The sequence below is a fragment of the Protopterus annectens genome, chromosome 2.part2 (genome assembly GCF_019279795.1).
Source record: "Protopterus annectens isolate FY-2018-M chromosome 2.part2, PAN1.0, whole genome shotgun sequence".
NCBI lineage: Eukaryota > Metazoa > Chordata > Ceratodontiformes > Protopteridae > Protopterus > Protopterus annectens.
The window spans coordinates 1,146,975,593-1,146,999,752 of NC_056730.1; the positions used below are offsets into that span (position 1 = coordinate 1,146,975,593).

The window sequence follows — 24,160 nt, forward strand, 5'->3', positions numbered from 1 at the left end:
GATATATCCCAAAGCTAACATGGCTAGCTTGCAAAGGTGGTACGACCATATGACTGTGGTACTGTCTGAAGCAACTTGAGGAGGTCCTAGGGACCAAAAATGATTCAGACAGTTGAGTGCCTTGATCAGGGCAATTATCTCGCACATCTTGCACCATTATACCTCCTAAAACTGCTCCCAATGGAAAGCCCAAAGTGCATAACATGACTGACTGCTTTAGAAGGGAAGACTTGAATTTAGGAATATTTGATGTCTCTACAAGAGATTTTTCTATTGAAAAATGCAAGCCATGGGATTTGAAATGAAAGAAATGCTGATGCTAGGACCAAAAAATACTTCATATTTCATTTTATCTTTCTCATGTGGAGTCTTCTCAGGGTTATCATGAGAAATATAGATGCCAGATCATCCAAAACCCTGAGGTATTTCCTTGCAGTACTCTAAGACACAGCGGAAAACCTTAGAAATACATCTAGATATAGATCAATTTTTACCGTTTAAGAAAAGCTCTTTGAGCTGAGTTATCAGGCCAACACCCCAGAAACACAATCCTTTTCATAAGTCAAGAAGTAACAGGTAGAGAAGTGACATCATTTAGAAATTACGCACCATCACAAACATGTCTAAAAAAGATCTACAACTGGTCTTCAAGCTCTTCTTTCTTTGGTACCAAGAAGATCCTTAAACTAAAACCTTTCCCAAATTGGAAAGGGGGACTGGTTTTATCACTCCCAGGAACAGTGTGTAATGCAGGACAAGTGGAAAAGTCTGGTCTGGAGGATGAGGATTAGCCCCTGGCAAGGAGGAATACCCTCTCACTGACATCTACAACCTTGACGAATGACCTTGATGAATGACCTTCAGAACCAACAAGTCTGACACTACAGTTGCCAAAGAGAAAAATGGAGATTCAGACCTTCTGGAAGGAAACAGAACTGTCAGGGTGAAAGGATGGTCAAACCGACTAGGTGGACTGTCCTGGGATGTAGGGGTTCCTGAATTATTTTTGAAACACCCTTGCCATAATGCTAAAATTGGACGAGGGGTTAGAGAATCCCTTAGAAAATTCAGCAAAGGAGGGCAGAAAATTCTGAGATTCCCTGACTTAATTACCACTTTCACACATTTTGATCACCTGTGCAACAAATAAACCAAAATGTGAATCTCTATTCAAAACAGAACATTATATCTCATTATTCACATTCTCTTGGGATGTGCTGAGAATGCAGCCATGCAAACCTCCTGAAAATTGGACCAGATGCCATAGCCCTGGAAGATCATCACACACGCGCACAAACACACTCAGTAAAAAATGAGTAGTGAAGATTACAACAGAAACTAAAAGATTACAGAACTGTATACATTCCATCTTCCATAGCCGCGGTGGTACAGCGGTAGCGTTGTTGCCTCACAGCAAGACGTTCTCCTGATCTATTCTCGGCTGGAGTGCCTTGTGTGTGGAGTCTGCATGTCCTCCCCACGGTTGCGTGGCCTCCGAAAGACATGCGTGAATGGGTGTGCCTTCGCTGAAGGTTGGGTGTCGGGCTGGCAACTCAGCACCATAAAAATCGACTGCCAATCATTAGCAGACTGGAGTTCCGCTGTGGCAACCCCTAACCGGGAAAAGCTGAAAAGACAAACATACAGTTTATCTTCCCTTTTCGGGAGCTGCAGGCTGGCTATCAAGAAAATGAAGACTCAGACACACACTCAAAATCTGACATAACTGGAGGAACTGAAGGTTTACGAAATTCCTTATGTAATTTATGAGAGACAAAGAAACCTCAGTGTACTCCCACTGAAAAAACTGACATTATGGAAAATATCTCAAAGAAAGGGGAACCCTAAAGGGAGAAACAGAAACTGACCCCACTTCAGAGTCTGAAAAAAAAAAAAAAAAGATAGGAGAAAACCTGCATCTGTCCCTTCATCATTCTATCCAAATTCAGAATGTTTAATCACAAGACAAGAGGCATCACTTTCGTTTACCAGAAAGTAATAAAGGATCAAAATCCTGAATAAAAACCTGAACCAGACCCAGTAAACTACTCCTGTCTACTGAAATTTGAGAACTAGCAACATGCTTAGTTTCTCAGTTTCTTTTTGACGGGAAAAAATGAGGTCAACAGTGCTATAAATGGCAGCAGCAGCTTACACTTGGGTGGTCACAGCATTCTGAAAAAACAGAGAAGACCTTCCTATTCCCTTTCCAAAGATCAAGAGTGGCTCTCCTTTGCACTCTAAGGGGACGCCAACAGCCGCAGAAGACATGCCCCCCCCCCCCCCGGGTCCACAATAGCTATAGGAAATCCGAGGTAAAAGAAGTGATCTGACATGCAACAAATGGCTACAGCAGAGTCCACCCACCTGCAGTAGAGACCAACTGCTAGCTTTCTGTGGTGGTAAAGGCTGCTTAACTCTTTCTTTTTTGTGGCTGGAAGAACCACCGATTTTGGGACGGAGTATGTTCTGCACCATGGTAAAGCTGAAAATGGTGCCTCTTTCCCGGGTAAAACAAGTAGCAAAGCTGGTAAAAATTTCAAGTCTTTAAAAGTCACTTTTCACACACAGTAAAAAGCACTTTAAAACATTTTTCCAGTCCCCAAATGTAAACACAGTTTCTCCACAGAAAAATGTTTAAATACTTTAAACTTTTAAACTGAAAGGAAAAAAGTGTTCTAGTTTAAATGTACAATACAGTCTCGGGACAGTCTGTTAAAACAAACATAGTTTTAAAATAACTTTCCTAAAAGATGAAAGTAATGTTGTCTTTCGGCTTTTCCCGGTTAGGGGTCGCCACAGCGGAACTCCGGTCCGCTAATGATTGGCAGTAGATTTTCACGAACGTCAAGGTGCCAGCTCGACGTTCAACCTTCAACGAAGGCACGCCCATTTACGCATGTCTTTTGAATGGCCACCAAACAAAAATAATTGAATGGAAGGTATTTTCCCAACGGAGAATTGATCTGCCCAGTAAAGAAACAGCCCAAGCCCGACCATCGATCCTCAAAAGCTTTAGAAGAGCGTACTCTTTGGCATCAGTAAAGCTCTGAAGGGTTTAGCACCCAAAATTGTCTTTTAGCTCAGCTTGAGCTGCCTGACAGCTTGGATGCATGGAAGGTGCCCTGATGCTTTGGGAGCTGGCTGGCGGTTATATCCTTGGCAGAATACAACTCTCAAATGCTAAGGCTACTGCAGCAGTGATCAATATGATTAACATCTTCAGTTCATTACTTTGGTGAAGCTTTTTGTTTCTTCTGTCTGGTGAAGCTTTTTGTTATGTGTGATCAGTATTTTAGTACGACTCCTTGTTTGTTCCTACATTAGGTGTGATTTGATAAGTTTGGAAAATGTACTGAGAAAATTCATCAAAAGAAGTGCACTACTGCACTATTTACTGTACTAAGTTAATTGGCCTATGCTTCATCAGTTAAAAGCAGTTAAGCTCAAATTATGCTTGGCATTCATGGCACTATGCAAGAAGTTAAATGCTCTTAATGAACACAAACCTTCTACAACCAAAGTTTTCATTAACTGGCGGCCATTTCACCTCCAAGATGGTTAGATAGAGTCCCAAGTGCAACATTTATTTTTTGTGCCATGGTTGGTCCACAGAATAAACCATCACTGAATGCGACGTAGAACAATTCAATAAATACCTTTATAAAGGACACCTGACTGCTGTATGGGGCCTTTGGTTTACAAACCGGAACCCAGAATACATACTTCAAATGGTGTTATGGATGACACAGTTTTCCATAAACTATGAAACTATAAAGGAAACATTGGGCCACTGCCAAAAACTGATGCAAAATGTCAGTCTCGTGCTAGACAAGTCAGAGTTAGTTTAGTTAAGATGATTTTAAGTAAGGTAAGGTAAAAGTACAGTTGTGTACACTTACCATAAATGTAGATGTTCAAGTGTATTCACTGTTGCAGTCATTACATTTGCCCTCAGTCGGCCTGAATTCCAAAGTCCTGGGTCGGCTGCTGTCACCCCTTCCCTGATGTCAGGTCGTCAGGGATATAAAAGATGCGGCCGACGCCATTTTCCATATATATATATATATATATATATATATATATATATATATAAATACATGCACAGATATAAATCTGACCTTCCTCTACAAGCAAATACACCACATAGGTTGTATAAATCAAAGAAGGAAAGATAGGTTCCATAAGAAGAAAAGGGGGTGGCAGGTGGGTAACCTGGACTGCAACAGTGAATACACTCGAACATCTGCATTTATGGTAAGTGTACACAACTGTACTATGTTCTTCGTGTTTCACTGTTGCAGTCATTACATTTGGGTAGAGTCCCAAAGCTATGGTTAGGAGGCTGAAGCTAAACAGCGTTAGGAGCAGCTATGAGGTCCTGCAGATCTGCAGTGGCAAAGCCTGCTCTGGATTTAGAGTAGAGTGGCAGATGATAGTGCTTTGTAAAGGTGTGCACTGAACTCCAAGAAGCAGCCTCTAAAATGTCCTTGGTTGGTACTCCCCTGAAAAAGGCTGCTGAAGTGGCTGCAGCTCTGGTTGAATGTGGCCTAATGCCCTTGGGCACTGGCTTGCTGTGGTGTAAGTAGCAGAAACGAATGAAGTGGCCTATCCACTTTGAAATAGTCTGCTTTGAGATAGCCTTTCCTTGTGATCCTGCAGCATATGCCACTAGTAATTGCTCTGCTGAAAACTTTGGTTCTGTCCAAGTAGAATCTAAGTTGTCTGTGTACACCCAAAGAATGTAGAATTCTTTCCCCCTTGTTCTGTGGATTTGGATAGAAAGTTGGCAGATGGATAGTTTGGTTGAGAGCCACAGTGGACACCACCTTGGGCATAAATGTCGGGTTTGTCCTCAGAGAGACCCTGTCTGGATAAAAAAACGATAAAAGGTTCCACAGCCATGAGTGTCTGTAGCTCAGAAACTCGTCTTGCAGAAATTGCTAGGAGCAGAGCTGTTTTCCAAGATAAAAACTTTATATCAGCAGAAGCAGCTGGCTCAAAAGGAGGCAGGGTGAGTTTTTCCAAGACATAGGTGAGATCCCATGCAGGCATTGGTGCTCTCCTTGGAGGCCTTAAATTCTTGGCTCCTCTGAGGTACTGCTTTAATAAGGGATGAGAAAAGATTGGTGGCTCTGTATTGTAATGAGCCGAAATGGCAGAGGCATGAATTTTAATAGATGAAAAAGATAGGCCTTTGTCCAGCATCTCAGTTAAGTACTGAAAAATCTGAGGAATATTTGGTACAGCTGTATCAGTTCCTTGTGCCTGGTTCCAAGCACAGAATCTCTTCCATATTCCAGCATAAGATTCTCTAGTACTAGGCCTTCTGGCTTCCAAAATGACATCCATCACAGCTTTGCTGAGAGATGTGTTTTGTATGAGTACATTATCCGCCATGCTGCCAGGCTTAAAGTCCTGAGTTGGCTGTGCAGGATCTGATTGTTTTGCTGAGACAGTAGATGAGGTATTTGAGGTAAGGTCCAAGCTGGGCATTGAGACAAGTACCTTAGTACTGGATACCAGTACTGGCAGGGCCAGTCTGGGGCAATCAGTATCATCTTTGGTTTCTCCTGTCTGACCTTTAGGAGTACCTTGGGGAGGAGAGGCAGTGGGGGAAAGGCATATACGGATAGGTTTTTCCAGCTGAAAAATAGGGCGTCCACTTTCCATGCTTGTCTGTGATAAATCCTTGTGCAGAATCTTTTTAGTTGGTAGTTGTGAGAGGAGGCGAATAGATCTATGTCTGGGCACCCCCATTTCCTTATCATCATGCTGAAGATTTGTGGATCCAACTGCCACTCGTGGGGATCCATGAGGTTTCTGCTTAGTTCGTCTGCCAGAGTATTTTTCCTTCCTAGCAGGAATTGTGCCTGCAGATGTACTTGGTAAGTCAATGCTGTGTCCCACAAAGTCATGGCTAGTCTGCAAAGGGGGTAAGAATGTGTGCCCCCCTGCTTGTTTATATACCACATGTCCGTGGTGTTGTCTATCAGTAGCTGTCCTGGATGAAGTAGGTCCTTTAAGGCTGTCAGGACATTTTGAACAGCTAGCATCTCTTTTTGATCAATATGTAGATGCATTTGGTTTGAGGTCCATGTGCCCTGAATGCATCTTCCTGCCATGTGGGCCCCCCAGGCATAATCTGATGCGTCTGTTGTTATTGTCTGCCTGGCTGGGGGTAATGTGAATGGCTGTCCCTTGTTGTGGTGACGAGCCTTTGTCCACCATCGAAACTCCTGTTGCAGGCAGGGAATGAGAGTAATCATAGTTTCCAGGCTGTCACACTGTTGAGTCCAAACACTTTTTAGGTACCACTGAAGTTTCCTCATATGCAGTCTTGCATATGGAATTAGTAGGATGCAGGATACCATGAAGCCCAAAGCCTGCAGAATTCTTCTTGCAGGTAACTGGGCCTTTGTTGCCAACATTTTGAAATAGGTAGTCAGTTGCCTTTGTCTGGCATGAGATAAGCCCTCTGGGCAGTTGTATTTAAGCTTGCACCCAGGATTATTATCTCTTGAGAGGGTACTGGTTTTGATTTCTTTTTGTTGACTGTGTACCCTAGGCATGTTAGAAGTATTTTCACAAATGCCAGATGCTGTAGAAGAATGTCCTTATTCTCTGCTTGAATTAGACAGTCGTCCAAGTAAGGATATATCTGTATTCCTCTTTGTCTGCAGAATGCAATTACTGGTGCCAGGCACTTTGTAAAGACCCTGGGCGCAGTAGATAAGCCAAAGGGCAGTGCAGAGAATTGGTAATGCATTGAGCTAGCCTTGAATCTGAGGTATCTTCTGCATATTTGTCTGATTGGGACATGCAGGTATGCCTCTTTTAGGTCTAAAGCCACAAGCCAAGCGTTCTTGCCCAGCATGGGCAGAAGCTGCTGCAAAGTCAACATCTTGAATTTTGGTATATCCAGGAATGTGTTCAGAATAGATAGGTCCAGTATTGGCCTCCAGGCCTTGTCCTTTCTGGGTACAAAGAACAGTCTTGAGTAAAATCTTTGTCTCTGCTCTTGCTCTGGTACTTGTTGAATGGCCCCCATGTCCACGAGGGATGAGACTTGTTTTTGTGCCTCTGCCCATTGAATTTTTGGCAAATCTGGCCAGCCGTTTGCCCTTTGGTAGGGTATGGAAATGGAACTTGTAGCCTTGAGACACGATATTTAGAACCCACTTGTCCCGGGTTATGATGTGCCAATTTTGAGAAAAAAGTGCTAATTTTCCCCCTAAGGGTGCTGCCAGGAGATAAGTGCTTGGTGCAGACAGGGGGAAGTCATTGGGACTGTTTCCTGTATGGTTGTGATTTGTCTTCTCCAACTTTGGAGGTAGAAGCACCCCATTGCTTTGACCTGTATGAACCTTCCGCCTGGGATCTGCCTCTAGGGTGTCTGGATCTGTCCCTTTGAGGTCTCTCTGACACAGGAAAGGACCAATTCTTTGCTGGCCAGTGTCTACTAAACCTAGGTGGCTGCACTTGTAAAAAATCTTTGACAGTTTGCATAGATTTAGCTTTGTCCTCCATTTTCTTTAACACCTCTTCTGCCTTAACATCAAACAAAGTATTATGCTGCAAAGGTGCATCTAATAATTTAACTTTGACATGATCAGGCAGACTTTGTTCCTTTAACCAAGCATGCCTCCTAATTACAGAACCCGTAACTGCGGCCCTGCAGGAGGCCTCCAAAGAATCAAAACCACATTGCAAAGTGACACTGGACAAAGCTGTACCAGTCTTCCTGGGAGCCCTTCAAACTGGCAGGGGAAGACAAATGTCACAAGATCGGGATGATGACTTAATCCAAGGCAAAAAAAAAAAAAAACACATGCCTTGTGGGAATCCTTATAAGGTGTCTGCCTACCACACTCATTTCCCTTCCCTGACTGACAGAAGCTATTACTGGAAAACAATTTTCACAGAACAAACAAAAGCTCCCCAAAGAAGGTACTTAACTGCGCATAAAACTTTAGTTGCAAGTCAACCACAGACACTGAGAATACATACAAGTGCATCAACAGCAAATAAGTTCTAAATTCTAAGTTCTAAATTTTGGTGCTCTCACACATTCTTGTTATACCAACACACACATGCATGACAGGACATACTGCTTACAAGAAAGACACCCAAAAGCTTTAGTATACTTGCTAGACTTTCAACATCCTTGCCAGGATCCTTCCTGTACAGCTTTACACTGCAACAGTATTCTAATGATAAACATCCAGAGTTTTCGATGGGATTTGCTGTCAAGGTTATCTGCACAGGCAGCAGAGCTGACTTGACAAAGGATCAGGGACTGAAGGCAGAAATCCTATCTATTCCACAGCCAGTCTCAACAAATCTACTGATTTTGACATCTGTGCTTGAGGATTCAATTAATTTTTCTGACAAGAACAAGAGTACTAGCACCCATCACAGAAAATGCAGTTTATAGAAAATTTTAATGTTTATTTGATGGAAAACAAATGATAGTTTGGGCTGCCAGATTACTATTGTCTTGGCATTTTTAATATACAACCACAGACAACCTGCTGTATAAAGTCTAAATTTAATGTCCAGTTCTTTCAAGTTACCTACAAATTAAAAGAACTGTATAAAAAAATTGTTTAATCATACCATGAATTTTAATATGTCAAATTTTTACCTTTTGAATCTGCCGTCCCACTGATCTCTGTCAGTGCTGGCACCCAGACAGTTCATGGGTCCCCTTCTTTGGGGTAGAAACTTGGCCAATGAGATCCTGCGGAAGTAGGATACAACAGGGCTTGCTGTCAACTGTTTTGCTACAGTGAAATAAAGCTTTAACTATAACATATGACTCAAGTGTCAACAGTGGCACAGAAGCCGTAGAAGTTGGCAAAGTGAGGAAGAGGAGTGTTAAAGCACTGCCTGCTCACCTCTCTCAAGGGGAAGGAAAAGATATGCATGCCTAAAGCACCCTTACTTTTTTAGGATTCTCAGTGAGAACTGAAGACTATGCAGGAGTTCTTATTCAGGGGAAAGAAGGACCATCTGAAGGGTTATGTCACATGTGGAAGTGATAAGCTATTGCTAAAGTCCACTGCAGTCTGAGCCCTTAACACACTAAAGGGCATGCAGGATTTGGGCTACAGGCCAAAACATTCCAGATTTCCTGAAAAATGGCAAATGGTGTCACCTACTGCACTCAACCAGACATCCCCAGAAAGTAGGGATCATGTGGTCTGTCTGGGCAGGTGGAGAAGGATCAGTGGTCACAAGGGAAACTGGAGCAAAAATACATGCAATAAATACATAAAGTGACAGCAGGTTTCGGCATTTTTGCATGACCTACCCCCCCCCCCCCAAGAAGGGCAGAATGGCTAATAACAGCCCACCAGTCCTTGCTACCATTAGGACTTAGATACCCTAAATGTTAACAAACTTCCTCAACCCATTCCCTTGCCCATGCTGGTGCTTTGCAAGTAGAGAAACTAATCAAATTTAAGTTACCAATAACTAGGGCACACGCCCTGATCTCACAGCATCAGAATGGCTTATATATATATATATAAAAAAAAAAAAAAAGTTTAAAATTAAATATAAAATTAAGATGACATGCTTTTAGAACATACTTTGGGAATGCATCAAAACAATAAGTCTTTTTTGTGTCAGGGAAGGCCACCCGCATTCCTGAGGTTAATGGAGAATGAAGAACAACTGCTGCACTTTCATAACGAGCTGCGAGGTCCACAGATGGCACTGTTCCTATGCTTTGTCCATATATAATAACACTCTCTGGGCGAATTCCATATCTACAATTAAAAGAAAAAAGAAAACGTAAATGAGGTAATTACTATTTGACAAGAAAGAAAATAATTGCTTAATTGTTAAGATTATCTGATGAAGAAAAAAAATTACTACACATGAAATCACAACTTGGCAAGACACACACACACAAGAAACAGACATCTGGAATGGAGTTCGATCCTTCAAACTCTTGTAAGAAAGTGCTGAGTAAATAGTAAACACAGAACCATGGACAGCATGTAGGTACCAAACTCTGTTTCAAAATTCTAGGCTAAATTTTATCTAGGCAGCACATTTCACACATTTTTTTTTCATTGCTTCTTGAGCGATACTTAAACATACAAAGAACTTCTGTGTCTTTGGCAATGTGTACTTACCAGATTGGCATTTAGGCATACGTATTCATGCCTCGCATTTGCAAGAAGCTGCTCTTTGCATGTATACAAGGCACCAGTAATAGTCACTGCGCAATCACCAGACATTGAAGTTTAACTATAAAACCCACCTCAAACGTTTACCTCAGTCCTGTGTTATTCATGGGGCAACTAGCTGCACAGTGAACAGCATTTAATTAAGACTATTTAGGTCCATCTTGCTATATTATAAGTACCCAGGACTATTGCTGCTCAGAGCATCTGGTTCGGCATTTGGCAGCATTGCTGCAGGTTACACTAAGTAAACGCACTTCCCTCATCTGGTTACAAACATCTTCCACTCCTAGCCTTTCAAGTACACATCAGGACTTGCACTTATGGATGGGAACTTTCCTGCTATCTATGCATCCAGCTTGGTATACGTGGGCATCCTGAGACAATATATATTGCCTTATGTACACTGTCAACCACTTAATTCTTGAACAAGCGAATACAGTATGTGTGAGAGTTGCAATTACACATTGACACTGCAGCCTAGAGTCTTACATACAGAAAAAGCAACAAAAAGGTAGTCAGCGACACACACATCACTCATTGCACCCACAAAGGACCACACACCTAGATCCGCATACGAGGAGATGTTCATATGCAACTTACCCAAACCTCAAAAGGTGAAGTCCTCAGAAAATCCACATGCACCCAAACAAGACAATTCCCATCACTACACAAAGCCGCATCTCATTGTGTCTCAACTACTAAGCCCAAAAGGCGAAACACTCCACAGCCCAACATTCTGGTTATAAGAGAGACTCCATTGAGAGACATGCACATCTCTCTTTCCAGGCTGAATAAGTGGAAGGTTACAGTTAATTGCCTGTCAAGGGCCAGGCTTCCCCAGATCATGCAAGCACTCAGGTCACTTACCCCAAAGTACCAGTATGACTCAGTCATAGTCCATGTGGGTCTGAATGACCAGAGATGTGCTTCCTTGGACTACATGGAGAGAAACATGACTGAGCTCTCAATGTGCATCACAAGCAGGTATGAGCCTAGCACAGAGCAGCATTCTACAGTTTCCAAGCATGATGCCACAATACCAGCAGAAAATAATCGACTAACTGGCTTAGCTATTGGTGTCATTCCAAAGGGGTCCAATACTTGTCAGCCTAAGAGGACATGGTTGACAGGCTATGCAGATTTGCCAGGAATGATCTTCACCTGTCAACTCTAGACTTTCGGACACAGGCCAAAACATTATCCACCCCTTAAAGTGCCTTTTTCAAGCATTGTCAAACAGACAAACCCTCCAACATAAGAAAAGCTACTCAGGACAAGCTAAAGGTGTTACTGCTCTACGCTAGCAGTCTCAACAAGAAACTGTACTCTCTGGAAGCTCTCCTCACCCTGGAGGATGCAGACATCTGTGCAGTTACTGAAACATAGTTCAAAGTCCTGGAAAGCACTCCCCATCAGTGCATGGCTATAGCATATTTCATACATTTTGACCACCCACTAAACAGGAAACAGCAAAAGGAGGAGAGGTGCCTATCTACATAAAAGATAAGCATACCTCAAGGCTGGTTAAACAATGACACGCTTGAGCTACTCCATGACCAACTAACCATGGGAAAAATCCATTACCATATTTTTGCTAGCTACAGGACCCCACCATGAACCAGGAAACCCATACATCATACCTGAAGTTATTAGAATCACTCACCATCCAGCGACTGCCATACTCATAGGTGACATTTAACTACCACTCCATTAACTGGGAGGCATACATGACCACTAACATGCATGCCCTGGAGCAGGTACTCCACACTCCCACTAGGGAAACAAATATCCTAGACCTAGTACTTACACATAAGGGAAAGTGCTGCACCCCCCACCCCCACCCCAGTGTGATGTCCTCACTGGTCAGATCAGATCACAAAGTGGTCTCCCTTGAAATAAAGGTAAAACTAGTCCACCCACACAACCCCAAAAATTTTAAGAACTTCTCTAAGTTAAATTACTCCCTACAAAGGGATGGCACAGCTAGTTACCAAGCTTCCCCAAATCCAGAAAACCAAGAAACCTATGCAGAGGCATACACAAAAGCCCTGTATGACTATATAAAACAATTGCACAGAAATGGCAGCACAGACCAAAATAAACCCAGATCAAACTACAGAAACAAGCTACCCTAGTGAACCCCTGGTACTAATAGGTTATACAACCAAATAAAGAAAATCCTCCTGTCGAGAAATAAGATGGAATGTGCGCAACAGAGCAAAAAGTCCTTCATTAGTCTAAATAAGAGAATCAGGGGACTAGTCAAATCTCTGAAAGCAGACTGAGGTTAAAATAACTTCTAAAGCTAAGGCTAACCATAAAGCATTTTTCCGTTATGCCTGCAGTCTTAAGGGCAACACCCAACAATGAGCAGAATTAGTTGTAGATGGCATCACCTATACTCAGATGGAAGATATAGCAAATCTGATGACTGACAAATTTAGCTCAAATTTCACCTCGCCATCACCCCAAGTTCTCCCCCAAGAAACACCATCCACCACTCCACTGCCAATTATTCCCAAACAGGCTGCCACTGCACTCTCCAAGGTTAAAAACACAGCTTAAATGGGGCATGATGATATACCAGGTTCCTTCTTAAACAGCTTAAATCGGGACTTATCAGGCCCATTAGGATCTCTATTTAACCACAGCCTCTGGACGATCTTTGCCCAACCTGAGTAGAGGACAGCAACAGTCATCCCTCAGCATAAATGGGGACTATCTACTGACCTGGGAAATTACATACAAGACTAGTCAAACGTGTGGACCTGTAAGGCCATGGAAAAAATAATTGACTTGATAAATAATGACACAGGAAAAGTGCAGTTTTGTACCTACCATAAATGTAGATGTTTGAGTGTCTACACTGCTACAGTCATTACACTTGGGTTATCCTGTCATCAGGCGGTTCCCCAGTCGGCCTGAGTTCCAAAGTCTTGGTCCGGCGTCGGTTGCTGTCACCTCCCTGATGTCAGTGCGACAGGGGTATACAAGATGCAGCCGACGCCATTTTCTTCAGTTTTTCTTGCCCAGATGTCAGGTGCCTCTAAATAGGTAGGCAATTCCAATTGCTAATAAAACATACATAATAAAAGCAAAAAACAACTTACAGTTACCAGCAAATACTCCTCATAGGTAGTAAGGGTAGAAGACATAGGTACGTACCAGCCAGTAAGAGGGGAAAGAGTGAGGGTAACCTGAACTGCAGCAGTGTATACACTCGAACATCTACATTTATGGTAGGTACAAAACTGTACTATGTTCATCGTGTTACACTGCTGCAGTCATTACACTTTGGTAGAATCCCAAAGCTGAGGAAGGGTGGCTGGTTCTACAAGGCATTAACTGAGGAAGGGTGGCTGGTTCTATAAGGCATTAGGGGTGGCTATAAGGCCCTGCAGCACTGCAGTGGCGAAGCCAGCTCTGGATTTAGAGTATAGAGGCAGATGGTAATGCTTGGCGAAGGTATGTACAGAACTCCAAGTTGCTGCTTCCAAAATATCCTTGGTAGGTACTCCCCTGAGGTAGGCAGTTGAAGTGGCTGTTGCCCTGGTGGAGTGAGATCTAATGCTGCTAGGTACAGGTTTTCCATGGTATGTGTAGCAGAAACGTATACAATGTCCTATCCATTTTAAAACGGTCTGTTTTGAAATGGCTTTTCCCTGTGCTCCTGCAGCATATGCTACCAATAATTGCTCAGATTTTCTGAAAGCTTTGGTTTTGTCCAAGTAGAAGCGTAACTGCCTGTGAATGTCCAAAGAGTGCAGTACTCTCTCCCCTTTATTCTGTGGTTTAGGATAAAAAGTTGGCAGGTGAATAGTTTGGTTTAGAGCCACACTGGATACCACCTTTGGCAAAAAAGTAGGGTTAGTTCTTAAATGACACCCTGTCCTGGTGGAAAATGAGGAAAGGTTCCACTGCCATTAGTGCCTGCAATTCTGAAACTCTTCATGCTGATGTTATTGCCAGGAGCAGAGCAGTTTTCCAAGAGATGCATTTTAATTCTGCTGTGTTGGCTGGCTCAAAAGGAGGTAAAGTTAGCTTCTCCAAAACAAAGTTGAGGTCCCAAGTTGGAGAAGGTGCTCTACGGGGCGGTCTTATGTTTTTAGCCCCTCTGAGGTACTGTTTTAACAGAGGATTAGAGAAAATTGGTGGATCCATGTTGCAATGAGCAGAGATGGCAGAGGTGTGGATATTGATGGATGAGAAAGAGTCCTTTTGTCCAGCATCTCAGTTAAGTATTGTAGTATCTGAGAAATGTTTGGGACAAGAGGGTCAAGGCCGTGAGCTTGGTTCCAGGCACAGAATCTCTTCCATTTATCCGAATAGGCTTTTCTGGTACTAGGCCTTCTGGCCTCCAGAATGACATCCATAACAGCTTTGGAGAGAGGCATTGCTTGCTTGACTAAGGAATCTTCCATGCAGCTAGGTTTAAGGTCTTTAGCTGTCTTGTGTAGTATTTGTTTGTTGTGCTGAGTCAGCAGATGTGGGATTTGAGGCAAAATCCAGGGTGGTTCTTGTGCTAAGATCCTTAAGATTGGGTACCAGTGCTGGCGTGGCCAGACTGGTGCAATCAGGATCATCTTTGGCTCTTCCTGCCTGGCTTTTAGGAGTACCCTTGGCAGGAGAGGTAGTGGTGGTAAACCGTATACTTGTAGGTTGTCCCAGCTGAATGAGAGGGCATCCACTTTCCATGCTTATGGATGGTAACTCCTTGTGCAGAATTTTTGTAGCTGGCAGTTTATTGGAGATGCAAACAGATCTATGTCCAGGCTCCCCCATTTCTGTGTTATTCTAAATATATGTGGATTCAACTCCCATTCGTGGGGATCCATGATGTTTCTGCTTAAGTCGTCTGCCAGTGTGTTTTTCTCTCCTGGCAGGAATTGTGCTTGCAGATGAACTTGAATGTTTATAGCTGTGTTCCACAGGGCCATAGCTTGTCTGCATAGGGGGTAGGAGTGAGTGCCCCCTTGCTTGTTTATGTACCACATAACTGTGGTGTTGTCTGTCTTTAGTAGTAGTTGTCCTGGATGTAGCAGGTCCTTGAAAGCTATAAGCACATTTTGTACAGCTAGCATCTCTTTTTGATTGATGTGAAGATGCCTTTGTTCTGCGGGCCACGCGCCCTGAATACATTTGCCTGCCATGTGTACTCCCCAGGCGTAATCCGATGCATCTGTTGTCAGTGTTTGCCTGGCTGTGGGTTGTGTAAAAGGCTGTCCCTTGTTGAGGTGACAAGCTTGAGCCCACCATTGAAACTCCTGTTGAAGGCAAGGAATTAGTGGTATAACGGTTTCCAAACTTTGACAGTGTTCAGACCATACATTCTTTAGGTATCATTGTAGTTTCCTCATATGCAGTCTGGCATATGGAATTAGTAGTATGCAGGATGCCATGTACCCAAAGGCCTGCAGAATTTTTCTTGCAGGGAGTTGGGTCTTTGTTGCCATCAATTGAAAGTATTGAGTCAGTTGTTGTTGTTTGTCTGGCGTGAGATAAGCCATCCAGGCCGTTGTGTTCAAGCTGGCACCCAGGAATATAATCTCTTGTGAGGGCACTAGTTTTGATTTCTTTTCGTTTACTGTGTACCCCAGGCAACTTAACTTTTTTACAAACGCCAGATCCTTTAGAAGAATATCTTTGCTCTCTGCTTAAATCAGGCAGTCGTCCAGGTACGGATAAATTTGAATTCCTTTCTGTCTGCAAAATGCAATTACTGGTGCCAGGCACTTTGTGAAGACCCTGGGCGCAGTAGATAAGCCAAAGGGCAGTGCAGAGAATTGGTGGTGCATTGAACCTGCTATGAATCCGAGGTATCTTCTGCAGTTTTGTCCGATAGGGACATGCAGGTATGCCTCTTTGAGGTCCAAAGTCACGAGCCAAACTTTCTTGCCCAGCATGGGAAGAATCTGCTGTAATGTCAACATTTTGAATTTCAGAACATCCAGGTAAGTGCTTAGAGATGAAAGATCCAGAATGGGCCTCCAGGCTTTGTTCTTTCTGGGTATCAGAAAGAGTCTCGAGTAAAATCCTTGTCCTTTCTCCTGTGATGGTACCTTTTGAATAGCTCTCATATCCATGAGAGCTGTAATTTGTTTTTGAGCTTCTGCCCATTGATTTGGTGGCATATTTGGCATTCCTTTTAACCTTGGCAGAGAGTGAAAGTGGAACCTGTAACCTTAAAATACAATGTTGAGAACCCATTTGTCTTTGGTGATCATTTGCCAATTGTGGTAGAAGAGTGCCAGTTTTCCTCCCAAGGGGGCTGCCAAGAAGGATTTGTTTGACAGCTGTAGTGGGAAGTCATTGGAGCTGCTTTTTATATGGTTGGGGCCCGTCTTCCCCTTCTTTCTGGCCTGATGTAACCCATTGTCGAGGCCTGTAAGGACCTTGTGTGTGACCTCTACCTCTTGGACATCTGTATCTTCCCCTATGAGGTCTGTCTGTAATTGAAAAGGACCAATTCTTAGTTGGCCAGTTTCTGCTAAATCTAGGAGGCTGAACCTGTAAGAAATCCTTCACCGTTTGCATAGATTTTGCCTTATCCTCCATTTTCTTTAATACCTCTTCTGCCTTAACACCAAATAACACATCCTGCTGCAAAGGTGCATACAATAATTTTGCTTTAACATGATCTGGTAACATATGTTCTTTTAACCAAGCATGTCTTCTAATGACAGAGCCTGTAACTGCTGCTCTGCAGGAGGCCTCTAGAGAATCAAAACCACATTGCAAAGTATGCTTCCCCACTTGTTCAGCTGCATGCAATAAATCCTGCATTTCTTTAAAATTAGGAGGATCTGATTCTGGAAGCATTTTATGTTTTAACTGAGACAGTAAAAATTGCTGATATTTTAGCATGTGAAACTGGCAATTTAAGGCTCTCATTGCTAAAGTTGCAGACGTATATACTTTCTTTCCCCATCTGTCTAATGCTCTGGAATCTCTGTCAGAGGGAACTGGATTCTTGGCTGATGAGGCCTTAACTCCTTTGGGTCCCTGAGAAATAGTTTCAGGGTCAGCTATAGGGCTTGTATACAGAAATTTATGTGAGTCAGGGACTCTGTAGTATCTGTAAGGTTTAACAGGGGCTGGAGGTAAGGAATCAGGATTTAAGCTGGATTCAGTATATACATCATCCACAATATCTAACACTGGTGGAATAGCAAGGAGTCTGTGTTGAGGTAATAAAAGGAAGTCTCTGAGCCTTTTCTTGGATTCTGAGTAATCCTGGCCTTCCCAGTGGAAATGCTCCCTCATGGTATGGAGGAGTTCCCCAAAGGAGTAGTTCTCAGACGGTGAGGCTGATGGAATTGATTCCTCAGCATCAGAATCCTCATAAGGGGGAGAATCCTCATAAGGGGGTAAAGAGTATCCTAGGTCTGAGGATGAATCAAAAGAGATGGACACCTGGTCGGATGAGTCAATCTGCATCCTGTCTAGGCCTTTTATCAGGAGGGGGATGGGACCCCCTGATCAGAGTGATTAGGTCTTCGGCCATTTTGAGCATTTGTTTCTTAGGCATGGAGGCCTGTCCTGGAGAATGCTGTATTCGTTTCTTTGACTTTAAAGGAGGCTTAGACTTAGCGGAGGGTTTAATGCTTAACTGAGTAGGTCTAAAGACACCCTCTGTAGCTGTGGGTTGCTCAGCTACTCCGGATCCCTCTGTAAGGTTAGTCTCGGTAGGCTGAAGAACTTGTGCATCCGAAGGCCCAGCCGTCTCCACGCGGGAGTCGGAGGCGGCTTGTGGTTCTACAGAAGCGGTAGTCAGGGGCTGCGAAGGCGTCTCGCTGAAAACCGGAGAACAGGCAACTGGCCTAGAAGAGGCTTTGTCGTCAGTTTTGGGCCTCGGATGCCTATCCTTGTCTTTGCGTTTTTTTGTGTATTCCGGTTGTCGGAAGTTCCGACGGCATGGTATAATTGAATTTTCTACCAAAATAATGTCAGGCAAAAACAAACAGACGTTTAATAGTGCGCTTGTTAAACCTAGCACAAAACAGACAACCAGTAACGTCGTGGTCAGGGCCTAGGCATGGGATAAAATAGGAATGGAAATCCTTATGAGGTATTTGCTTCCCACAAGAAATACAGTTATTAACTTTTACTGACATCGGTCTGAGGCAAGAAAAAGTTTCCCCAACGGGGTACTTAGCTTTGTAGAAGTCTTCGGTTCTGGATTCGGAATGAAAATCTCAGGAGACAGCCGACCGGCACTTGCGAACTGCTTTTGCTTCGGGCACCGCGCGGCAAGAAAGACTGAAGAAAATGGCGTCAGCTGCATCTTATATACCCCTGTCGCACTGACGTCAGGTAGGAGGCGACAGCAACCGACGCCAGACCAAGACTTTGGAACTCAGGCCAACTGGGGAACCGCCTGACGGCAGGATAACCCAAGCGTAATGACTGCAGCAGTGTAACACGATGAACATCCTCCAAACACTGGATCTGACCCAATTCAGCTTTGTCAAGGGCAGATCGTGCCTACGGAATCTGGTGGACTTCTCTAAAAAAGTCACTAAGGCCATGGATGATGGCAAAACAGAACATACCACCTACCGTGACCTGGCCAAGGCATTCGACAATTCCCCACACAGGTATTTATAAATACTCACAAAATTAGGCATAAATCCCTATATCACCAGATGGAAAGCCAACTGGCTCATGGGCAAGGATAGATGTAGTTAAAGTGGGTGAATCCAGATCCAGCAATAGGTCAGTTACTAATGGTCGGCCACAGGGCTCAGTTCTGGGACCACTCCTGTTCAGAATTACGTCTCTAAAGTCAATGTTAATATGGAAAGCCTCTTGCCAACGACTGCAAGGTGGGGGCGATCACTGAATTACCCAGAGTTGTAGATATCCTTCAGGAGGGCCTAGATCAGACAAATGATTGGTGCCAGATCCATGGCCTAAAACTAAATGTGAAAAAAATGCATGATCGTATACTTTGGGAAGTCAAATACCCCTGCAAATTACAACATCAATATCACACCCCCAAGAGTAGACTCAGAGGTGAGAGATCCAAGTACATAGCTAGACAGTAGCCTGAACTTTGACTGCCATGTGCCCACAGTGGTGAGGAAATCCAATGTGGCACAACTTGTAAGTAAAGGTATGGCATCCAGATCCAAAGAAATTATAGTCCCACTGTACTCAGACCTCATTAGACCAATAATAGCATACAATGTGCCATTTGGCATGTATTTGAATAGACACTTACTGCAGCTGGAGTAACCTCAGACGTTCCTCAAAGAAAATACAGGGTGTAAACATGTCATATTCAGACAGAGATTTACTCTGTCTCCTGCAGACTATTAAGGGGTGACCCATGCCTGACCTGCAAGGCGCTCACAAATCCAGCCCTGATGGACCTGCCACACATCCGCAAGTCAAACAGTATGAGGGTCACCCGATCTAGGGATCTAAACTTAAGTCAGCGACTCAAACAAAACATGCTGGAGAGACAGCTGTGTCTCAGACTGTCCCTTCTTTGGAACAGGCTTCTTATTCACATTAAGAAGAGCTCTTCCCTAGCCCTTTTTCAAATGCACGTTGGCTCCAGAATACAGCTGTGCTAGTAAAATTTACACAAATAGTAGATGCTTGAATGATCTCTACTGCAGTAGCCTTAGCTATATGGGTTACATTCTGCAAAGATACTACAGCTGACTAGCTTCCAAAGCCTCAGAGCAACTTCTGCACACCCGCAACTGTCAGCTCAAGCGAAGATTCTTAAACAAGTATGAAAGTGAAGCCCTTCAGAACTTTCCTGCCAGCAGAAAGGAGGAGACCAAGCCCTGAAAGGATAAGTATAGGAAAAAAATAATAATAGATGTCCACAACCAGGCATAAGAAAGAAAAAAAAAACACTAAAAACAAGGGGGTTAAGGCAGGGAGCAGCTACTACAGCAGTGACCATTCTGACATCTACTGTTATGTTTTACTCACACAACTGTACTATGTTCATTATATTGATCACTGCTGAAGTAGATTTGGCTATATGGGTAGATTATCTTGGCCAAATGTACTTGGGAGGTGGGAGAAGAGCCCAGAAGCCTCTAAAGAATGGTCCTACAAAAGCTTGATATGGACCTAGTACAGAGGCCCAAATAGTAGCTTCTATAATCCACCCCTTTCCAAAAAGCTATAGATGAAGCCAAGGCCGTAGTAGAGTGGGCCTTAACCCTGTCTGGAATAATTCTATTATGGTAAGCATAACAAAAGATAACAGCCTTAGACAATCATTTGGAAATGGTCCATTTTGACAGGATGCCCCTTCTTGCCTTCACAAGAAATGAACAATTGATCAGAAGATCTGAAAGATTTAGTTCTGTCAAGACCTTACCAGAGTTATCAGTGGACATCCATGGTATAGTGTTCTCCCTCATGTTTAGGTTCAGGAAAGAAAACAGGGAGCTGGATAGTTTGGCTTAAAGTAGCCTCAAATACCATTTTAGGAACAAGAGGATTACTTCTCAAAAGAAACCCCGTCCCTGTGGAAAATGTGAGCTAACTTGGCATAACAGCTTGCAACTAAGATACCCTTCTTGCAGAGGTCAGAGCACTCAGTATTTTTTGTGTGTGTGGGCACGTGTTAAGAACTCACGTCAGCCAGATTAGCTGGTTCAAATGGAGCAAGTGTTAGATTCTCTACCAAGGAGGGGCACTGTTTTTCGTGGAGGCTTCTTATGCAAACCCACTCTGAAGAAAATTTTGAGAGGAGACTGCATTGAAAAAGGATCCAAAGCCAGACATGTTGAAATGGCTGGGCCACTGAACCCTGACAGAGAAAGATGAAAAAGTCATAGGACAGTAACTCAAATACTGTAGAACCAGAGAAAAAGTAGCCCTGAATGGCAGCTGGTTATGTTGACACCAACTAGAAAACCTCTTCCATTTGCTAATATGATTTTCTACTAGCAGGCTTTCTTGCCTCCATTAGTACCTACAGTATGTCCTCAGTGAACCGGTACCTAAAATGAATTAAGACCCTAACATTCCAGGCAGTCAACTGAAGGTGACTGATGTCGATTGTGTCAAACACCTTTGTTCTTTCTTAAACTGATGCAGTCAGTCTTCCAGGGCTTCTTGCATAGAATCCTGGAACAGAATCTTGCCAGTTGATTGTTCAAAGGAGGCAAAATAAATCTAGTTGAGGAACTCCCTACACATGTATCAAATCTTGGAAAACCCCCTGATCTGGATCCATTCAGGAAGGTTTGCTCTGGTTTTGGATTCATGAGGGTCTGCTCTGGTCCTGCTCAGCTTGTCTGCCACACAGATTTGCTCAAACAGAATGCAGGAATCCTGTAGAGCGAGACTGTGCTGTGAAGCTATATCCTAAGCCAACATGGTTAGTCTACAAAGGGGGTGTGACCTGGCTCCCCCTCATTTGTTGTGTACCACATGACTGTGGTATTATCTGTAATTACCTGAAGTCCCGGGAATCAAAGACTGTTCAGAGAGTTCAATGGCTTAATCAGGGCAAGCATCTTTTTGATATTTGATTGCATTCTTCCTTAGTTTTCCACATTCCCTGCATTTTTATCCATCCTGAAACTGCTTCCCCAAGCAAAATCTGAAGCATCTGTGGTGACTGCTTTGGAGCGGGGAGGGAAAAAGAGGAGGCCTGGATTTAATGGTATCTGTCGTCTCCACCAAAAAGATGCTCTTCTGACAAACCTCTAGCACTGCAATGGAGTGTTGATGCTGGGACCAAAGAGATTTCAGCTACCACTGTATCTTTCTCGTGTGGAGTCCTGTCAGGGTTATCATGAGAATCACTGGTGCCAAGAGACCCAAAACACGGAGATATTCCAATGCAGTGACAAAGTCAGAGTGGAAAATCTTAGAAATAGACCTAGATGAAGATTTATTTTTTTCCTGTGAAAGAAAAGCTATTTAAACTGAGGTGGCTAGTTGACATGCATGGAACACAATTCTGTGTAAAAGACTAAATAAAGTCTTTTGAACGTTCTCTTGGTATCACAGCTTGTGTAAAAAAAATCTCTCATGCAAGAAAGATTCCAAACACTTTAGACAACTTGCTTATCTTTGCAGAGTCATTCAAATACAGAAAAATGCGGATACACTGTAGCCTGCAATGCGCTGTAACTGGAACTAAACATCATTTGGACTATTCGCTGCACCAGGAGTGTAAGGCAGAAAAATGGAGGGATTTTTTTGTGCCTGGATCACATTACAAAATGTCTGGATGAACAGGAATGTGTTGAGGATCTTTTAGGCTTAGTGTTGCCAGGAAACTTGAAAAACAGGAAGAGTTAAAACAGGTCGTGAAGTGACATTTTGAATTTGGGCACCATTACAAAAAGGTTTAGGAAAGAATGATTCAAAAATGATCTCTAAGAATTTTCTCTCTGGCACCAGGAACATCCTTGAATAAAAACCCTTCACCAACTGGGAAATAGAACTGGTTCTATCACTCTTTGGACAGCATCCAATGAAGAATCTGTGGCAAGAGTCTGATCTGGAGGATGAGGAATGATCCCCCTGGAAAGGCAGAATTTCTTATTTTTGGAACCCCCACTTGTCATTTCATCTTAAATGTCCTTTTACTCGTACTTTGTCAAGAGTGTTTATTCAGTTTTCTTTTTTGCCAAAATTGGATGAGGAGACAGAAAATCCCTTGGAAAATTTGGAAAAGTGCTGAAAAATTGATTCCCCGGATCAGTTTGCCCCTTTCATCACGTTTGCCCCCCCCCCCCCCTGCTGCAGACGTGATCAAAAACACTAAATGTCTATCTAAGGGGAACTTAAAATCTTCATTTTTTTTTTTTTTTATCATCTGGGAGGTTTTGAGAATGCAGCCATAGAAACCACCTCAAAACACTTCTTCCAGAGATATGGACACTGGTACTATCAGTCATACACACACTGTAAACAATAAGTAGTGACCTGTGCAATAGAAGGAAAAGGTTATTTAAAACAGATTTTTTTTTCCTCAAGAAGAAACTACAGATAAAACATTCCTTATACTTTCACAACTTGCCAGGATTTTAACATAGTAGCCTGAATATTCAAATTTTGAAAATCAAAGTTGGAGAATTATACACTTTTCCCCATACCTATCAAATAATTTCCCCAACCTTATTAGAAACAGTAGGATTGGATTAAGTAAGCGCTTAGCAGAAGTGGGATCTACTAAAGCTACAGCTGCTGGGTCAGGTTTGGGAATAGCATGTAAAAAAGACCGAGTAACTTTATATACATCCTACCTGCCTTTTTAGGGGCAGCTAGCTGACTATTAAGAAAACTGCAGGCAGTAACACTCATTCCCCAAAGCAGACAGAAAGTACAGTTGTGTACACTTACCATAAATGTAGATGCTAGAGTGTCTTCACTGTTGCAGTCATCACGGTTGGGTTCTTCCTGCCAGCAGGCAGCCCACGGTCGGCCAGAATCCCAAAGTCTGGGTCCGGCGCCGGCTGTGTACTCACCCTCCCTGACGTCAATGTGCCAGGGGTACAAAGCTCCCAGCTGACGCCATGTTCTCCAGTTTTTCTTGCCCCAGATGTCAGGTGCCCAAAATAAAGGCTAAAAGTAAAACAAAAATGTAACATACAACAAACCCCATACCCTGCAGCAAATACACCTCAGAAGAAGGGTGAAACAGGGAACCACACCAATAAAAGTATAAGAGGGGACAGGAGGGTGGGTAACCCAGACTGCAACAGTGAAGACACTAACATCTACATTTATGGTAAGTGTACACAACTGTACTATGTTCATAGTGTTTCACTGTTGCTGTCATCACTGTAGGGTTGAATCCCAAAGCTGAGATAAAGGGTGGTGGTTATTGAGTAGAAGGGGCTGCTAGAAGGCCTTGCAAGACTGCAGAAGCAAAGCCTGCCCTAGACTTAGAATAAAGAGGGAGATTATAGTGCTTAGAGAAAGTATGCACTGAACTCCAAGTTGCAGCTTCCAAAATATCTTTG

The 24,160-nt window shown here is 43.1% G+C and overlaps 1 protein-coding gene across 1 annotated transcript in view; it reads right to left on the reverse strand.

Moving 5' to 3' along the window:
- ABHD17B (abhydrolase domain containing 17B, depalmitoylase) overlaps positions 1-24,160 on the reverse strand; it is a 349,588-nt gene that overhangs the window by 70,039 nt on the left and 255,389 nt on the right. The window contains exon 3 of the mRNA XM_044064394.1: positions 9,597-9,776. Within this exon, the coding sequence (XP_043920329.1) occupies positions 9,597-9,776 (180 nt within the window). The remainder of the gene's footprint in view (positions 1-9,596; positions 9,777-24,160) is intronic.